At 52.5% G+C, this 14,986-nt stretch overlaps 1 protein-coding gene across 6 annotated transcripts in view; it reads right to left on the bottom strand.

The window, feature by feature from the left end:
* Positions 1–14,986, bottom strand: part of GLB1L2 (galactosidase beta 1 like 2) — a 46,173-nt gene that overhangs the window by 26,517 nt on the left and 4,670 nt on the right. For all 6 annotated transcript variants that reach the window (XR_010581112.2, XM_005580230.4, XM_005580231.5 and 3 more), the window contains exons 2-5: positions 7,991–8,188; positions 6,516–6,584; positions 5,838–5,933; positions 3,385–3,493 (exon numbers count right to left, since the gene is read on the bottom strand). Coding sequence is in view for 5 of the 6 variants with exons in the window: in XM_005580230.4 (XP_005580287.3) it covers positions 3,385–3,493; positions 5,838–5,933; positions 6,516–6,584; positions 7,991–8,188 (472 nt within the window). In the remaining variant the exon portion in view is untranslated. The remainder of the gene's footprint in view (positions 1–3,384; positions 3,494–5,837; positions 5,934–6,515; positions 6,585–7,990; positions 8,189–14,986) is intronic.

Here is a 14,986-nt window from a genome sequence, read left to right as displayed (position 1 = left end):
AATGCAGAGAACAGTACGAATCCCCACACCCTCGGGAAAAACTATCCAGCTAATAATTCGGTAAGCTTGCAGGACAAAAAAAAATCAATGCACAAAAATCCATTGTTTTTATACACTGTCGGGGACAATTCCATTTACGACACCATCAAAAACAACAAAATACTTACGAGTATACTTAATCAGGGAGGTGAAATATTTGTACACTGATTGTACATCACAAAAAAATACTAAAAGAAAATAAAAGGCAGTGGAGCGAGATGGAGGAATAGAAGCCTGCACCGTTCATCCATCCTGCTGGAACACGAAATTTAGCAATGATCCGCACACAGAAAAGCACGGTCACAAAAACCGAAACTCAGGCGACCAGTCACAGTACCCAGTTTTAACGTCATGTCACCAAAAGAGGCAGTAAGGCCAGAGAGACAGTCTTACACCCCCAATGCCACCCTCTCCCATCTCCCAGCGGCAGCCACGTGGTGAGGAGAGAGGATCTGTGCATTTGGGGAAGGGAGAGCCCAGTGACTGGGGACCTTTACATTGAACTCAGTGCTGCCTTGTCACAGCACAGAATAAAGCCATGCTGGGCTCAGCCAGCATCCACGTGGAGGGAGCATTTGGACCAGCCCTAGCCGGAGAGGAACTGCCCACCCTAGTGACTGGAACTTGAGTTTCTCGGGAAGCCTCACCACCATGGGCTGAAGTGCTCCGGAGTTCTAGGTAAACATGAAAGGCAGTCGAGGACACAAAGACCACAGTTCCTATGCCATTCCTGGAGCTAGGATGAGCTTCCAGCCAGCGTACTAGCATGGCACGGGGCCTAAGGAGACACCAGCTGGCACGGCTAAGGGAGTTCTCGCACATTCCCCTCCCCAACCCCAGGTAGCGCAGCTCACAGCAACGGAAGTGGCTCCTTCCTTCTGCTTAGGGAGAGGAGGGCAAAGAGGAAAGAGGACTTTGTCTTGCATCTTGGATACCAGCTCACCCACAGTAGGAAAGGGCACCAGCAGAGTCAAGAGGTCCCCGTCCCAGGCCCTAGCTTCAGGCACTTCTAGACACACCCTGAGCCAAAAGGGAACCTGCTGCCTTGAAGGGAAGGACCCAGTCCTGGCAGGTCCTGTTAAGGAATTGATATCCAGAAAGTACAAAGAATTCCTATAATCAACAACATAAAAACAAAAACTAGATTCAAAAATGAGCAGAAGATTTGAATAAACATTTCTTCCAAGATATGCAAATGACCAATAAGCACATGAAAAGATGCTCAACATCACTAGGGAAATGCAAATCAAAACCACCAGGAGGGACCACTTCACACCCACTGACGGCTCTCGCCAGATAAACAGGAAATAACAAGTGTTGGCAAGGATGTGGTGAAACTGGAATGCTTGTGTATTGCTGGTGGGAATGTAATTTGGTGCAATTTCTATGGAAAACAGTATGGCAATTCCTAAAAAAACTGAATGTAGAAGGACAAGTTGATCCAGCAATTTCACTTCCAGGTATATACCCAAAAGAAGTGAAAGCAGGGACTCAGAAAGGTATCCGTACACCCATGCTCACAGCAGCTTCACTCACAGTGGCCAAAAGGCAGAAGCAACTCAAATGTTCATCAATGGATGAACAAATGTGTCATATACATGCAATGGAACATAATTCATCCTCAAAAAGGAAGGAAATTCTGACACAGGCTATGACACAGATGAACCTGGAGTGCACTGTTAAGGGAAATAATCCAGTCACAATACTATGTGATTTCACTTATATTTGGTAGCTAAAATGATCAAATGCATGGAGACAGAGAGTAGAATGGTTGTCAGGAGCTGAGAGAGGGAAGAATGGAGAGTTTAACAGCACGGAGTTTACTTTGGGGGAGACAGAAAAGGTCTGGAGATAGACAGTGGTTACAATAGACTGTGTTCCCCCAAAATTTACATGTTGAAATCCTAACCCCCAGTGTGACAGTATTCAGAGATGGGACTTTTGGGCGGTAATTAGTTATGTGATTATTTAAATATGTTACATAATAATTATGTTATCATTTATTTGAAAAAGACGCATTGGTGACTCACTGCAGATATGCAAGTGACTTGACCCTGCTCCCAGGATGGCCTTCCTGCCGCCCACCCGACTCCTACAACCTGCTGACCCCTTCAGTGGCCCCAGCTTCCCCGCAAGATCTAGGCTAATGACTTCCTAGTTACTTGCTTCCATCGGCTTCCATCGGCTGCCAGATTTAGTGAGCAAAAATACCAGACATAAACTTAAATTTGAATTCACAACAGTAATTTTTTAGTGTGAGTATGACCCATGCAGTATTTGGAATATATTTACACTAAAAAAATTACTCCTTGCTTATCTGCAAGTCAAATATAACTGAGCATCCTGTGTTTCCTCTGGCAGTCCCCCTTGATTTATGTGTGTGGTGAGTATTCCATAGCACTGACTTGAACTGATTTTTTGCTCATGTACTAATTTCTCAGTGTCGTTCTTTCTGGTTTTACAGAGCAACTGCGGTGATTTTTCCCATTCCTGCTTTCCACAGCTTCCAATCGTTATATAAAAATGAAGATACTTCCTCCCCCAGAATTTACTTTAATGCGCGTTTTGAATAGTAAATGCGTACCATGCAGCACCTCTTTGGTAGCAGAGGGACGCATCTCGTAAGGTCAGCCACAGGACTTTTATAATTTATAAAAACTCCTGCAGTCTTACAGACAAAGGTTAATCCACACGTGCTCCACCCCCTGCAGAACTGAGCCGCAGCGCTACTGGGACACTGGCAGATGGATGGGTGTTTCTGGCTGTCACCTCATCCCTGTCTCTCTGGCACCATGGAGACGCCGGTGGATGGGTGTTTCTGGCTGTCACCTCATCCCTGTCTCTCTGGCACCATGGAGACGCCGGTGGATGGGTGTTTCTGGCTGTCACCTCACCCCTGTCTCTCTGGCACCATGGAGACGCCAGTGGATGGGTGTTTCTGGCTGTCACCTCATCCCTGTCTCTCTGGCACCATGGAGACGCCGGTGGATGGGTGTTTCTGGCTGTCACCTCACCCCTGTGTCTCTGGCACCATGGAGACGCCGGTGGATGGGTGTTCCCGGCTGTCACCTCATCCCTGTCTCTCCAGTGCCGTATGTGGCAATGTGAGCCCTTACATCTGTCTGTCCTTTCAGTAACACACCCAAGTGAGACAACACTGAAATGCACAGATCTTTCAAAAGACAACTATTGCAAGCCCCTCAGTTACCAGTTTCAGGCAGTGGGGAAGAGCCCGTTCCTGTGTTCAAAAACACTGGAGGACCCTTGGTCTGAGAACTCACCGAGGATGATCCACGACCTACAGGAAGACAGGCCAAGACCAAAGAAGGCCTCATTTACTTGTACCTGGAGTGGCACCACCCTGGACATCAGGTGGTCAAAATAAAGGTCCACCGCTTCGGTGAAGCCCTTGTAAGTTGTCCGCAGCCTCATGCCAGGGTCTTGGAGCAGCCAGCTTGAAGGATAAAGGGGAAGGAAGGATGTCGGTGTCACGGCGGGTTTGCTGGGAGCAGGCTGCCGGTGCCGGGAGGAGGGAGAGGCTCCACAGTGCTCTGGAATGACCTGTGACCTCCTCCACCCCACTCAGCCCAGAAGTGGGGAGCCGATGCAAACTGATTCTGGGGCACACACCCACCCGCACTCCTGCAGCTTCCCTCCCCAGGGACACAGCCTGGTGGAAGTTCATTTCCAGCCCCACAGCTACAGGGCCTGGCTGCCAGCAGTGAGAAGAGCTTTTCACAGACTCCAGGCCTAGTTTCCGAGAACTTGCTCTACGATCCCATCACAAAGAGTGAAGCCAAAAGGGTTAGGAACCACCGAGGCTGTGGAAGGAGGAGACACAACCCTCTAGCGTCACCCAAAAAAACAAGCCTGACAGAGACTGCGAGGGGCCGAGCAGGAGGCAGCCCCCATCCTTGCCAACATGGCTAATGCCTTGGCATCAGTGGTGTGGGCTGTGCAGAGTTCAGCCCAGAGCAGCAGGTGAGCAAGAGTTGAATTCTCCTTCCACCCTGTTGCTGTGATCCCAAACTCCCCAGGGGAACACAGCAGCATGGATTGGTTCCAAAGCGGGAGTCAGGGCTTCCTTCTCACTTCAGGTCCTGAGAAGACACTTATATTTTCTAACAAAAGGCTCTGAGGCTCCTCTCGCCCTGGTCTGGAAGTCCTAAAGAGGGTCAGGAAATTATTCCATTTCTGTGGGTAAAACAATGGGTGAGGAGGGCGGTTTCCTCTAGACCCACACTCCCACATTCTAACCCCACCTGACAGGTTAGCTTTCTCACTCCTGCCCAGACTCCCCCTCTGCAGGTGTGCCCACATGCCCCTCTCATGCATGGGCAGGTGCCACATGGGCGGGGTGGGAGAGGGGAGTCTGAGTGCCACAGCTCCCCGCTGCTTCTAAGTTAAGACTGTTAAACCCTTCGTCCTCCTGTCCCCGGCCCTGGCTAAGCCGAGGAAATCGCTGACAGTGGCACGCAGCTTTCTAATCCGCAGGGACTGGAGAGGCTGCCCTGGCTGTGTTCGTGTCAAGGGCGAGCCTACCAGGCTGAATGGATGAGTGCCTGAGAAGTGACCCTGGGTAGTGGAGACAGAAGCTATGCCTCTGAGGGAAGGGCAGGTCGTGCTGGAAACCAGGAGGAAAGCAAGCCCAGGGCTCCCAGGGGAAGGGGAGAGGGCTGGGGACAAGGATGGGCCTCTTCCCTGAGGCAGTCTGCGTCTAACCACCTGGTACACTGGGAGGCTGAGAAAGGTTACGCCTGTTAACAAGAAAATCTTAAAGGCCACAATGTTGAGGATGAGGAATGAATGAAGTCCCAGCTGATTCCTGTCCAGATTTCCACTCCAACCACAGAATAACAACCTCAGCCAATACTGCCACTGGGAAGATGACACATGTGGGCCGAGATATGGAGACAAAACCATAACAAGAATTTGTTTCTCTTATACTTTATCAAAATACTTGGACTTTTCAAAATATGCTTGGAAACATTCCTAAGAAAGAGATAGGGAAGGCCCGGCGTGGTGGCTCATGCCTGTAATCCCAGCACTTTGGGAGGCCAAGGTGGGCAGATCACGAGGTCAGAAGTTCCAGACCAGCCTGGCCAACATGGTGAAACCCTGTCTGTACTAAAAATACAAATATTAGCTGGGCGTGGTGGCACACACCTGTAACCCTAGCTACTCGGGAAGCTGAGGCAGGAGAATCGCTTGAACCCGGGAGGCGGAGCTTGCAATAAGCCAAGATCATGCCACTGCATTCCAGCCTGGGTGCCAGAGCAAGACTCCATCTCAAAAAACAAAGAAACAGACAGGGAAGGTCTGATTCTTCCCATACTGTAAACAAGCAGGTGAATGACGTGCCAGGGCTCCCAGCTCCACAGCAGAGCCCTGAAATACAAGATGCTGCTGCCTGTCACACAAGCAGCTCATGCAAGGCTCTGCAGAGGCACTCACTGCAGCATCACTGAACGTGATCCCCTCTGGGTGCTGCTTTTCCTGAAAAGGAAATTCCGTACGGAACGGGAACTGGAACACGGAAATTCCGTACGGAACGGGAACTGGAACATGGAAATTCCGTACGGAACGGGAACTGGAACACGGAAATTCCATACGGAACGGGAACTGGAACACGGAAATTCCGTACGGAACGGGAACTGGAACATGGAAATTCCGTACGGAACGGGAACTGGAACGCGGAAATTCCGTACGGAACGGGAACTGGAACACGGAAACAAAACTAGACCTATGTCTATGAGCTTTCTGCAACAGCACACAGGACCCTTCCCAGCCCCGCTTACCTGGGCAAGCCCCCGAGGTCCATCTCACTGCAGATGTAGGGGCCTGGACGCAGAATCACCCACAGCCCGATCTCCGCAGCCATCAGGACGAAGGCCCTAGGGAGGTCCACATCGTCAGCCCCTCCCACGACAGCCCAGGATGAGGCCGGGTGGGGGCCACACACGTCACAGGGTGGAGGAGCTGCCCGGTGGGGCGAAGGGACAGCTCGGCCCCATCCCCGAAGAGCGGGGACTCCCACACCAAGTCGGTGGCCTGAGCTGCTCCCAGCCTCAGAGCCTCTGCACAGCCCCACTGGGGGCCTGAGGAGGAAGGATGACAGCCAGGGCACAGGGGTCTTAACAGTGAACCTGACCCAACAGCCTTGTTAGCCTAGAGGAGCCGCCCTGCCCCAGCCCAGGCAGCCGGACCCCATGCAGAGTCGGGCGGCTCCCCGGGTCTTCTGCCCCTCTGGGCTGCAACAGAGAGGTGGGGCCCAGAAGCTGCAGGCCCAGCCCCTCTGGGTGACAGGTCACAGCTGAGGAGTGTCTGGGCCCTGGGTGCAGGGCCTCTCACAGTCCTAGAACAGGGCTCCAGACCCAGGTCCCTCCCTGGTTCTCTTTGGTTGCTAATCCATCCCCAGGTAACCACCTCTCTGCCCCTGCCCCTGGCCAGGCCACAGAAGCAGCAACACCACGTACTCCAGGTCCAGGTTCCCAGAGAAGTCAAATTTGCCTCTTTCTGGCTCATGCAGGTTCCACGGAACATAGCTGCAACAGAAATGATAATTATAGGCTAGAGCGTGTTATTCATTCCACTTCATCTCCCAAAAATCCAATATGATGGCTAAAGATATGTTTCTTCATGATTTTAGGACTGGAACCAAGAACTACGTGAACGGATCTAAGGCCAGAATCGAGGGCAAGCCCTCTTCCCTCTGCATCAACAAGATCTGGACGGAGCATAGACCTGCTAAGTAAAAGGTCAGGCGCTCCGACCCCAGTTAGCTTACCATGCCCACGCCCCACTGGAGAAGAACATGTAACTTTATCAGAAAAACAGCTACGAGGAGTAAGAGGAAAGCTCAGTGATCATCCTACATTTACTGAAGCACCCAGAACTCCAAACATGCAACAGAATGAAGCTTCCAACTCTGAAGACAGGACAAGGGACAGAGGCTCATGGACAGGCTCCACTTGACAGGCAGAAGGGACGACTCGTGGATGACACGGTGATGACAACTGCTCTTCTCCCAACCCCACCCCATCACTGGCTTCAGCAGAGCCTCCGCCCACTACAAAGAATATTCCCAGGCCAAGGAGGAGAGGCTGCCTGGCTTCCAACTCAGACACACGGGTTCTGCCTTTCAGCAAACGTCGTCGGTGCTGCTTCTGTGGGGCCGAGTGCTGAGCCTGCTGCACTCCTACAGCCTTCAGGAGTCCTTTCTGGGAAGCTGTCAAGGCTCAGCGCGTTTCTGTAACTCTTTAAGGAACTGTCTTCAAAATCAGTTCATCAACCACCCATGAAAAGCCATCTCCTTGATTTGTAATCACATATTTTTGCCTAAACATGGAATAATCCAGCCTGATCACTCCCTTTATTTCGTAGACTTAGAGTCAAGTATCTGTTGGCAATTTGCGGGGGAAACCCATGAAAAGATCCAGGTTATTCGCAACTAAGCACATTTTATAAGTGATTTGCAAATTCAACATTTTATTGTGTGCCTACCATGTGCCAGTCATCACAACAGAGGCTGAGATGACAACCACAGCATCCTAAGACCACTGCCCAAGAGGAGTGCTGAAAGCTGGGGGGGCCAGAGAGCCTCTCGGGCAGCTCTTCGGAAGAAGACTCGGCTCACTGGCTGTATGAACTGAAGTGGGAAGCCTGCTTGTTAAAGAAAATGATTCCCTGGCAGTGAATCACCTCCTCAATCTGCACTCACCTCCTTCACTATACTCTTTTGTGCGACATCGCTACCTCGGTTCCTCTAGACCTTACATCCATTTCCTGTCCCTTCACGCCCATGAGTCGGGAGCTCTGAGGCGGGGAGGAGGAGGGAGACCCTGGCTCTCTCGCCCTGGGCAGAGGACCGGGGCTGCTTCCTCTTGTATTTTTCGCATGCAGACACCAGGCGCCCTACTCAGGCTCCCTGGGGGGCGGGGGCGGTACCTACGTGGTGAGGGTGTTCAAGCCACAGGCCTTCATCTTCAGCAGGCGGTCCCTCCAGTACTCCCTGGGCACGCGGAAATAGTGGATGGAGCCCCCGAAGATCCAGAAGGTGGAATCCTCCAGCATGAAGTTCCAGCCCTTGGCCTGCAGCCCCAGCTGCCGATGGCGGAGCCACAGAGGGACCAGGGCGCTCCAGTCCACCCTGGAAAGACAAAGGCATCTGGGCCCGGAGGCCGCAGGGGCCGGGCTGCAGACGCACTTCCCCGCCCGTCACAGGTCCTCGGCATTTCTTTCTAAAGAGGGCGGCGTCCAGGGGGCTGGAAAAGCTCCCGCTCCGCCTCGGCCGAACCTTGGGAGGGGCCTTTCTCCAGCACCGGGCACCGCGGCAGGGGAAGGGCAAGACGAGCAGCCCTCGGCAGCAGGGCTCGCGGGCCAGCGGGAGAGAGGCCGGGGTCGGGCCACGGGAGGCGGCTGCTGGGGCCGGCTGCGCGGCTGCACCATGGCCAGCTCCGTGGCCACGCGGCTGGACGCGAAAGCAGCAGCAGCTTCGCGGTACCTCCGAGCCCCGGCCCGGTCGCAGCCGCCCGACTCGAGGAGCAGAGGCCTGGAAAGAGGGTCTGCGTCAGCGGCGTCCTTCCATCCCCGATTCCAGGTCTTCATTATTTTCTGAAGACCCCGCGCCCGCCACGACACGGCCCAGCCAGAGCAGCGTCCCCCACGGGAAGCTTCGAAGGCTTCAGGCCCTGAGAAAGCTCCTCTTGCCATCTCTTGGGGTTGGCCCCAGGGAGCCCCTCAGGTGGGTCCCAGTGACTCGGCGCTGCTGGGCGGGTCTCCTTCCCACCCCGTCTCCCGAAAGCCGTGAGAGAAGCTGGGGAGACCCACATTTCAGGTTAGGAAGTTCATGAAAGGTGGAGGCATGAAACAAGAGCATGGCTGAGTCTGGGGCAGGAGCCGGTGCTGGCTGTGCCTTTGTCCTCATCGGGGCTGGCTCCTGCCCTGACACTAGCGGGCGGTGGCCAGCCGGACCCACTGCCCACCCCCTTAGCTGCATGTCACAGAGGGATGGGGCAAGCGAGAGGCCCAGATGGCCAGAGACGGGGAGGGGGCAGGGGGCCCACAGGACAGAAGATAGCTCGGACATCGCCAGCCTCTTGGGAATTTTGTCTGGGGCCACTCTCAGGCAAAGAAATGTGCTTTTTTACCTACTCCTTCCTACTTCTCACAGCCCCCCCCTGATGTGAGGCCTTAGAACTCACATCAAAGCTCCAGGACTACAGTTCTGCTGCTACAGATGAAAGGGTCATTTCATCCCGGGCAGCCTAGGAATCTGTTCACCACATTCTTCTTTCTCTGAAGAGAAAACTTCCATGTTCTAGTAAATGGCTTGCAAATGACATTTTAGGACACAGCTCTTCCAAAGGACTGCATGAGAGAGTGAAGACAAAAACAGCCGGAATAGGAAGATCCGATGTGAATCCTGGCCCCCAGCTTGGTAGAACTGTTGCCTTGGGCTAGTGACACCAGTTCTGTGGGCAGGAGCTTCTTCCTCTGTAAAACAGGCTAATGCCTGTCCCAGCTGCTCGGAAGGGCTGCTGCGAGGGTCCCGGAGAAATGCAACACTCTCTGCTGTGAGTCGAAGAGTCTTATCTCTATCTGAAATCAATTATTGTAGCTTATGTTTGCATATTAGAGAGCTATGGGAACCTATTCACCACACATTTTTCTCCAAAGAGAAAACTTTAGAGAGAATAGCCACAAGTGGGTTTTATGTCCCTAATGTGGAATAATCTCAACTTCTCCATTCTTCCCATTGTGGTATATAGTTTATATGCTAGACTTTGTGCCAAGCCATCTTATTACAATTTCTAAAATTTGACCACGAAAGATTCTGTACACTGAGACCCTATTAGACCAACACAGCCTGTATGCCACAGGTGGGCCAACCTGGGCCTTGGGTCAAATCCAGCCTGCCATCCGTCTTTGTGCGGCCTGCAGGCTAAGGAGAGCTTTCACATTTTTAAGTGGTTGAAAAAGAATCAAAAGCATAATATTTTGGGACACATAAAAATTTATATGAACTTCCGTGTTCGTAAATCGTTGTACTGGCACACAGCCACACCATCTACATACGGCTGCTTCTTTGCAGTTGAGTACTTGCGATAGAGACTGCATGGCCTGCAAAGCTGAAAACATGTGCGATCTGTCCTTTCCCAGAAACTCTGCTGGCCTACATCCTTGCAGATGAAGCCCTGGACTGCTAAGACAAGGCCTCGGGCCCCTCTGGGCCACCATCCAGGCCTTCCTTTGGTGCCCCCTGCTCTGCTCACCAGGCACTTTGCTTTGGCTACAGGCTCGCAACTGCTCAGGCCACACCTGCTCCAAAGCACACACCCTGCCTCCTGCTCAGCCCTCCCTGCCTCAGGTACTCACCAGACTCACCTGCCCACCACAACACAGGTTCTCCCCCTGGTTCCCTCAGAGGCACGTGCTGGGCTCACCTCAGGCCAGAATGAGGAAGAACTGGATGGACAGATTATTTTCTTAAAAACAGGGGCATTTTGACAATCTGGTGGTGAAAATACACACACACATGAACATGCACATGCACACACACACAAAATACCACTGTTTTTAAAGACAGTGACAATACAACTTAGCAATCACTCCACCAGGTGCCAAACCTTATTCTCCGGCCAGAACTTCAAAAGCGCAATCTCCAATTCTTATTAAAGCACACATTTCTTATCCTAACGTCTATTTATGGGTGCGAGAGCCTCCACTCCCCACCGTGCTAAATGCAGGGGTGTAGTCAGGGTTGGAAAAGCCTCTCTGTGACCGACATTCTGACACAGTCCCTGCTAGTAACCAACACTTTTAACCTGTCCCCTTGATTAGTTGATGACTAAGGATCAGGAAACCTCCCTCTGGGCTGACTTCTCCAGGTGTGGTCTGCAGGCAGGAGGCCTCTGCACTCCCTCAGGGTCACAGCCGCCTGACTCAAAGTGCAGATAGCTGGAAAGAGGCTTCCCGCTTCAACAACTTCCGTCCACCAACCAGATTGCCAGGTCTTCATCTGCAGCTTGTCAGAAATGCATAAACCTTAAGCCTTACTTGAGACCGACTGAATGAAAATCTGCATTCTAAGCAATCCCAAGGTTACAGCTTCAGAAGCCCAGTCTGCATCCTCTCCTTTGACGCTACAGAGACTCCCTCCCTGGATGGAGCTCGTCTTCGCTAGTGTCTTTATAACACACAATTTTCTATATTTTTAGAACAAAACATTCTTCTCAGTGCATATCAAGAGGAATGAAATAAACCACAAAAACAAAAAACAATCGAGCTGTTATCCAATTCCAAATTCTGGAGAATTCAACCGTTTCTTCCTGGGAAGTTTCTGGTAGGTTACTGGACAAGTTGTCAATACGTTACTAAAAGGGATGAATTCACCAAGAAAATGAGGATGATACGTGTTGGGTTTCTCCAAGGAATTCACTGCCAGTAAATGAGACCATGCAAGTTAGAACCTCATAAACAATCGCATCATGTAAACGGTTATTAACACTAATAATGATCATTAATACTAATAATCATGAGATGGAAAATAACCCCATAATTTCCTGAGTAACTCAGTAATAATAAAATAAGGAAAATATCAACTGTGTGGTTTGAGTTGGTTGGTTTAAAGGTCAGCAAGACTTTACTCCTAAATTAGGCTTGATACCAAGGAGCTAACCAAATCCTAAGGAAGCCCAGTATGTTTCTGTCACTTTTCTTGGGGAGCAGTTCATCCATGATGGACCCTTACTTGATGAAACCAGGAACACCTGCCTTCTTTTGAACTGGAGCTTATGTTAACATTTTCTCCTGACATTTCTGTCGCCTGTTTATCTTGGCTTCATTTATACAAAGTGATTTTTCCGCCTTAGAAGAGTCTGGACAGCAGACCCTGGCCACCGACCTGAATTCAGTGCTCAGTGCCCAGGTCTGCTCTGCTCAGAGTCAGGCTCTGCTCCTCCACCTGTACGGAGAGGGTGGCCGTGGTCATGGTCCAAGGTGAGGTTCCTGGAGGAAGGCAGGCACATTAGGACTTCTGATGGGGCCTCGCACAACATAACAAGACCTCTACAGCCCATCCTCACCAGTTCCCTTTTGGCAAGTGGAAAAGGGGCAATGCACTATTTGTGCTGAAGGCTGTGCAAGCTGCAGACACAAAAATTGGTTGCAATGGAAACCTGAAGCAGAGGGCATAGGTTCCAAGTTCTGCTGTGCCCCGTGGTGAGGAAGCAGGGGAGGTGGAGCCCTCTGGAGTAATTTTTCCTTGACTGGTGAGGTGGGTCCTGAGGATGAAGGGTACAGGGCAGGCCCCAGCAGTCAGGAGATTCTGGGTGTAGTAAAAATGTGAGTGGATGGAAAAGGGCAGATGAGCAGATGACAAGGTCACCACCTCTTTCTGGGAATGGGACTGGCTGTCAAGTTTCAGAAGGGACCTTGCAGGGCGGCTGGGTGGGAGGTGAGCCAGATCCAGTCACCACCAGAAAGGATCTCCTCGAGTGAGGTGTGCCAGGCTTGAAATGCGTCCTGCCATGCCAGTGGGCATTCCTGCATCACCCGCCAATCCTGCAAACACTCATCAGCAACCGGGGTCATGGTAGGGCTGGGAGGCCTCACTGGGGTCACAGTCATCTCTTTCTGGTCTGCCATGCAGAGTATGACCAGACACAGATGGGCCAGGATCCATGCAACTGGGCACAGCAGAGACAGCCCCGTGAACATCTGGAGCATGGCGACCGCCGGCAGAGACCAGGCAGCACTCACGCAGTCTGAGGCTGGCCATGGGCATACGCAGGTTGGCATCTGAGCAGGAACTGCAATCATTGTCCTTTGATTCCCAGAACGTAAGTCCTTGTCGGCCCCAAAGGCTGGTTATGTTGACACCATAACATAATGTGTTCCCATGCTTGTTCATCTGAGATGATAGCTTACAAATTCAAGTTTTAGGTGCACTGTGGCCCTATTCGGGCCCTAAACAGAGGTTCAACCGAATCAAAAACCAGGAAATTCTATGAAGATCCTGACGGAGAAAACACTCCCCTCCAGCCCCCCCCAGGCGGCCACGCCGGAGGCCACCATCTGACGGTGAGTGTCTCCCCCAGGCGGCCACGCCGGAGGCCACCATCTGACGGTGACTGTCTCCCCCAGGCGGCCACGCCGGAGGCCACCATCTGACGGTGGGTGTCTCCCCCAGGCGGCCACGCCGGAGGCCACCATCTGACGGTGGGTGTCTCCCCCAGGCGGCCACGCCGGAGGCCACCATCTGACGGTGGGTGTCTCCCCCAGGCGGCCACGCCGGAGGCCACCATCTGACGGTGGGTGTCTCCCCCAGGCGGCCACGCCGGAGGCCACCATCTGACGGTGGGTGTCTCCCCCAGGCGGCCACGCCGGAGGCCACCATCTGACGGTGGGTGTCTCCCCCAGGCGGCCACGCCGGAGGCCACCATCTGACGGTGGGTGTCTCCCCCAGGCGGCCACGCCGGAGGCCACCATCTGACGGTGGGTGTCTCCCCCAGGCGGCCACGCCGGAGGCCACCATCTGACGGTGGGTGTCTCCCCCAGGCGGCCACGCCGGAGGCCACCATCTGACGGTGGGTGTCTCCCCCAGGCGGCCACGCCGGAGGCCACCATCTGACGGTGGGTGTCTCCCCCAGGCGGCCACGCCGGAGGCCACCATCTGACGGTGGGTGTCTCCCCCAGGCGGCCACGCCGGAGGCCACCATCTGACGGTGGGTGTCTCCCCCAGGCGGCCACGCCGGAGGCCACCATCTGACGGTGGGTGTCTCCCCCAGGCGGCCACGCCGGAGGCCACCATCTGATGGTGAGTGTTCAGCTGCCACGGACACCAAACACACGGGGATTCCTCACTTGGATCTGTCTCCAGTGCAGACTCCATCCATCACTCTCAAGATTCTGGTTCTGTTCTAGGCTCCCACGAGGCTCAACTTCCTTGGACATCCTGCTGCCTTAAACTGTCTGTTTGGGGATATTTTGGTCCCAGCAGTCTTCAGCCATGTTCTCTCCACCCTCAGCAAAAGAATTTGAGGGCCTGAAGAAGGAACTATGCACTCTTTGGCCCAGATGGTGACCTTAACGATTCTACTCCAGAATATTGTCTCTTCGACCAATCCCCGGGCTCCAAGAACTTCAGCCTCAGGGAAATGGAAGTCGGTCCCTGTGTCTGGCCCAGCTTTCTATATGTGCTCCTTGGTCTGGGCCCAAGGTGTTGGACTCCTGTTTGCTGGGAGAGGCATTAACTATGCCCAAAGGCTTAGGCCTGCCATTCCCAAGGCAAGTATATGCATTTTGCAGAGACGTGAGGTCCCCAGCAAGAGGTCCACAGCACTCCTGCAATCTTAGCTCCTCCGCTTTTTCCTCTGAAAGGGCTCCCAGGTAAGCCAGGAACCCTGGCCTCACATCCGGGCTCTGACCCAGAAGCAGGATTGGTGGTTCAGAGGGCAATATTTCCTAAAGACTGTTCAGAGGAAAATATTTCCTCACTGTAGGAAGTGAGTACTTGAAGAAGAGTTTACTAGACCAAAACCTTGAGATCCAATAGCAAAATAACAAACACCCCTCACTCTAATCAACCACATAACAACAATAACAACAACAAAAAGTGTTCTAACATTATGTGACTTTTGTAGTACTTTGGGACCATTGACAGCATCATAAACGAGAAAAGGACTCTGTCTCACCCAGAGAGAAGTGAAAGCTCTGTTAGATAACACAAGGCCTCTACTCTTGATAACAAACCCCTGATCTTCGAGATGCTTGTAGACTCTAAATGAAATGATCTCACAAATAGGGAAAAATATAACTATGTTAAATGTTTTTTTTTTTAATCCACCACATAGGACTTATCTACGAAGATACACAAGAGATGCACTGGTTCTTACAAGACTCAAGAATCGACTTGGCCCTATCGAGTTGGGCGCAGAATCTCCTT

The sequence above is a fragment of the Macaca fascicularis genome, chromosome 14 (genome assembly GCF_037993035.2).
Source record: "Macaca fascicularis isolate 582-1 chromosome 14, T2T-MFA8v1.1".
NCBI lineage: Eukaryota > Metazoa > Chordata > Mammalia > Primates > Cercopithecidae > Macaca > Macaca fascicularis.
This window is presented reverse-complemented; position numbering and strand designations above follow the sequence as displayed.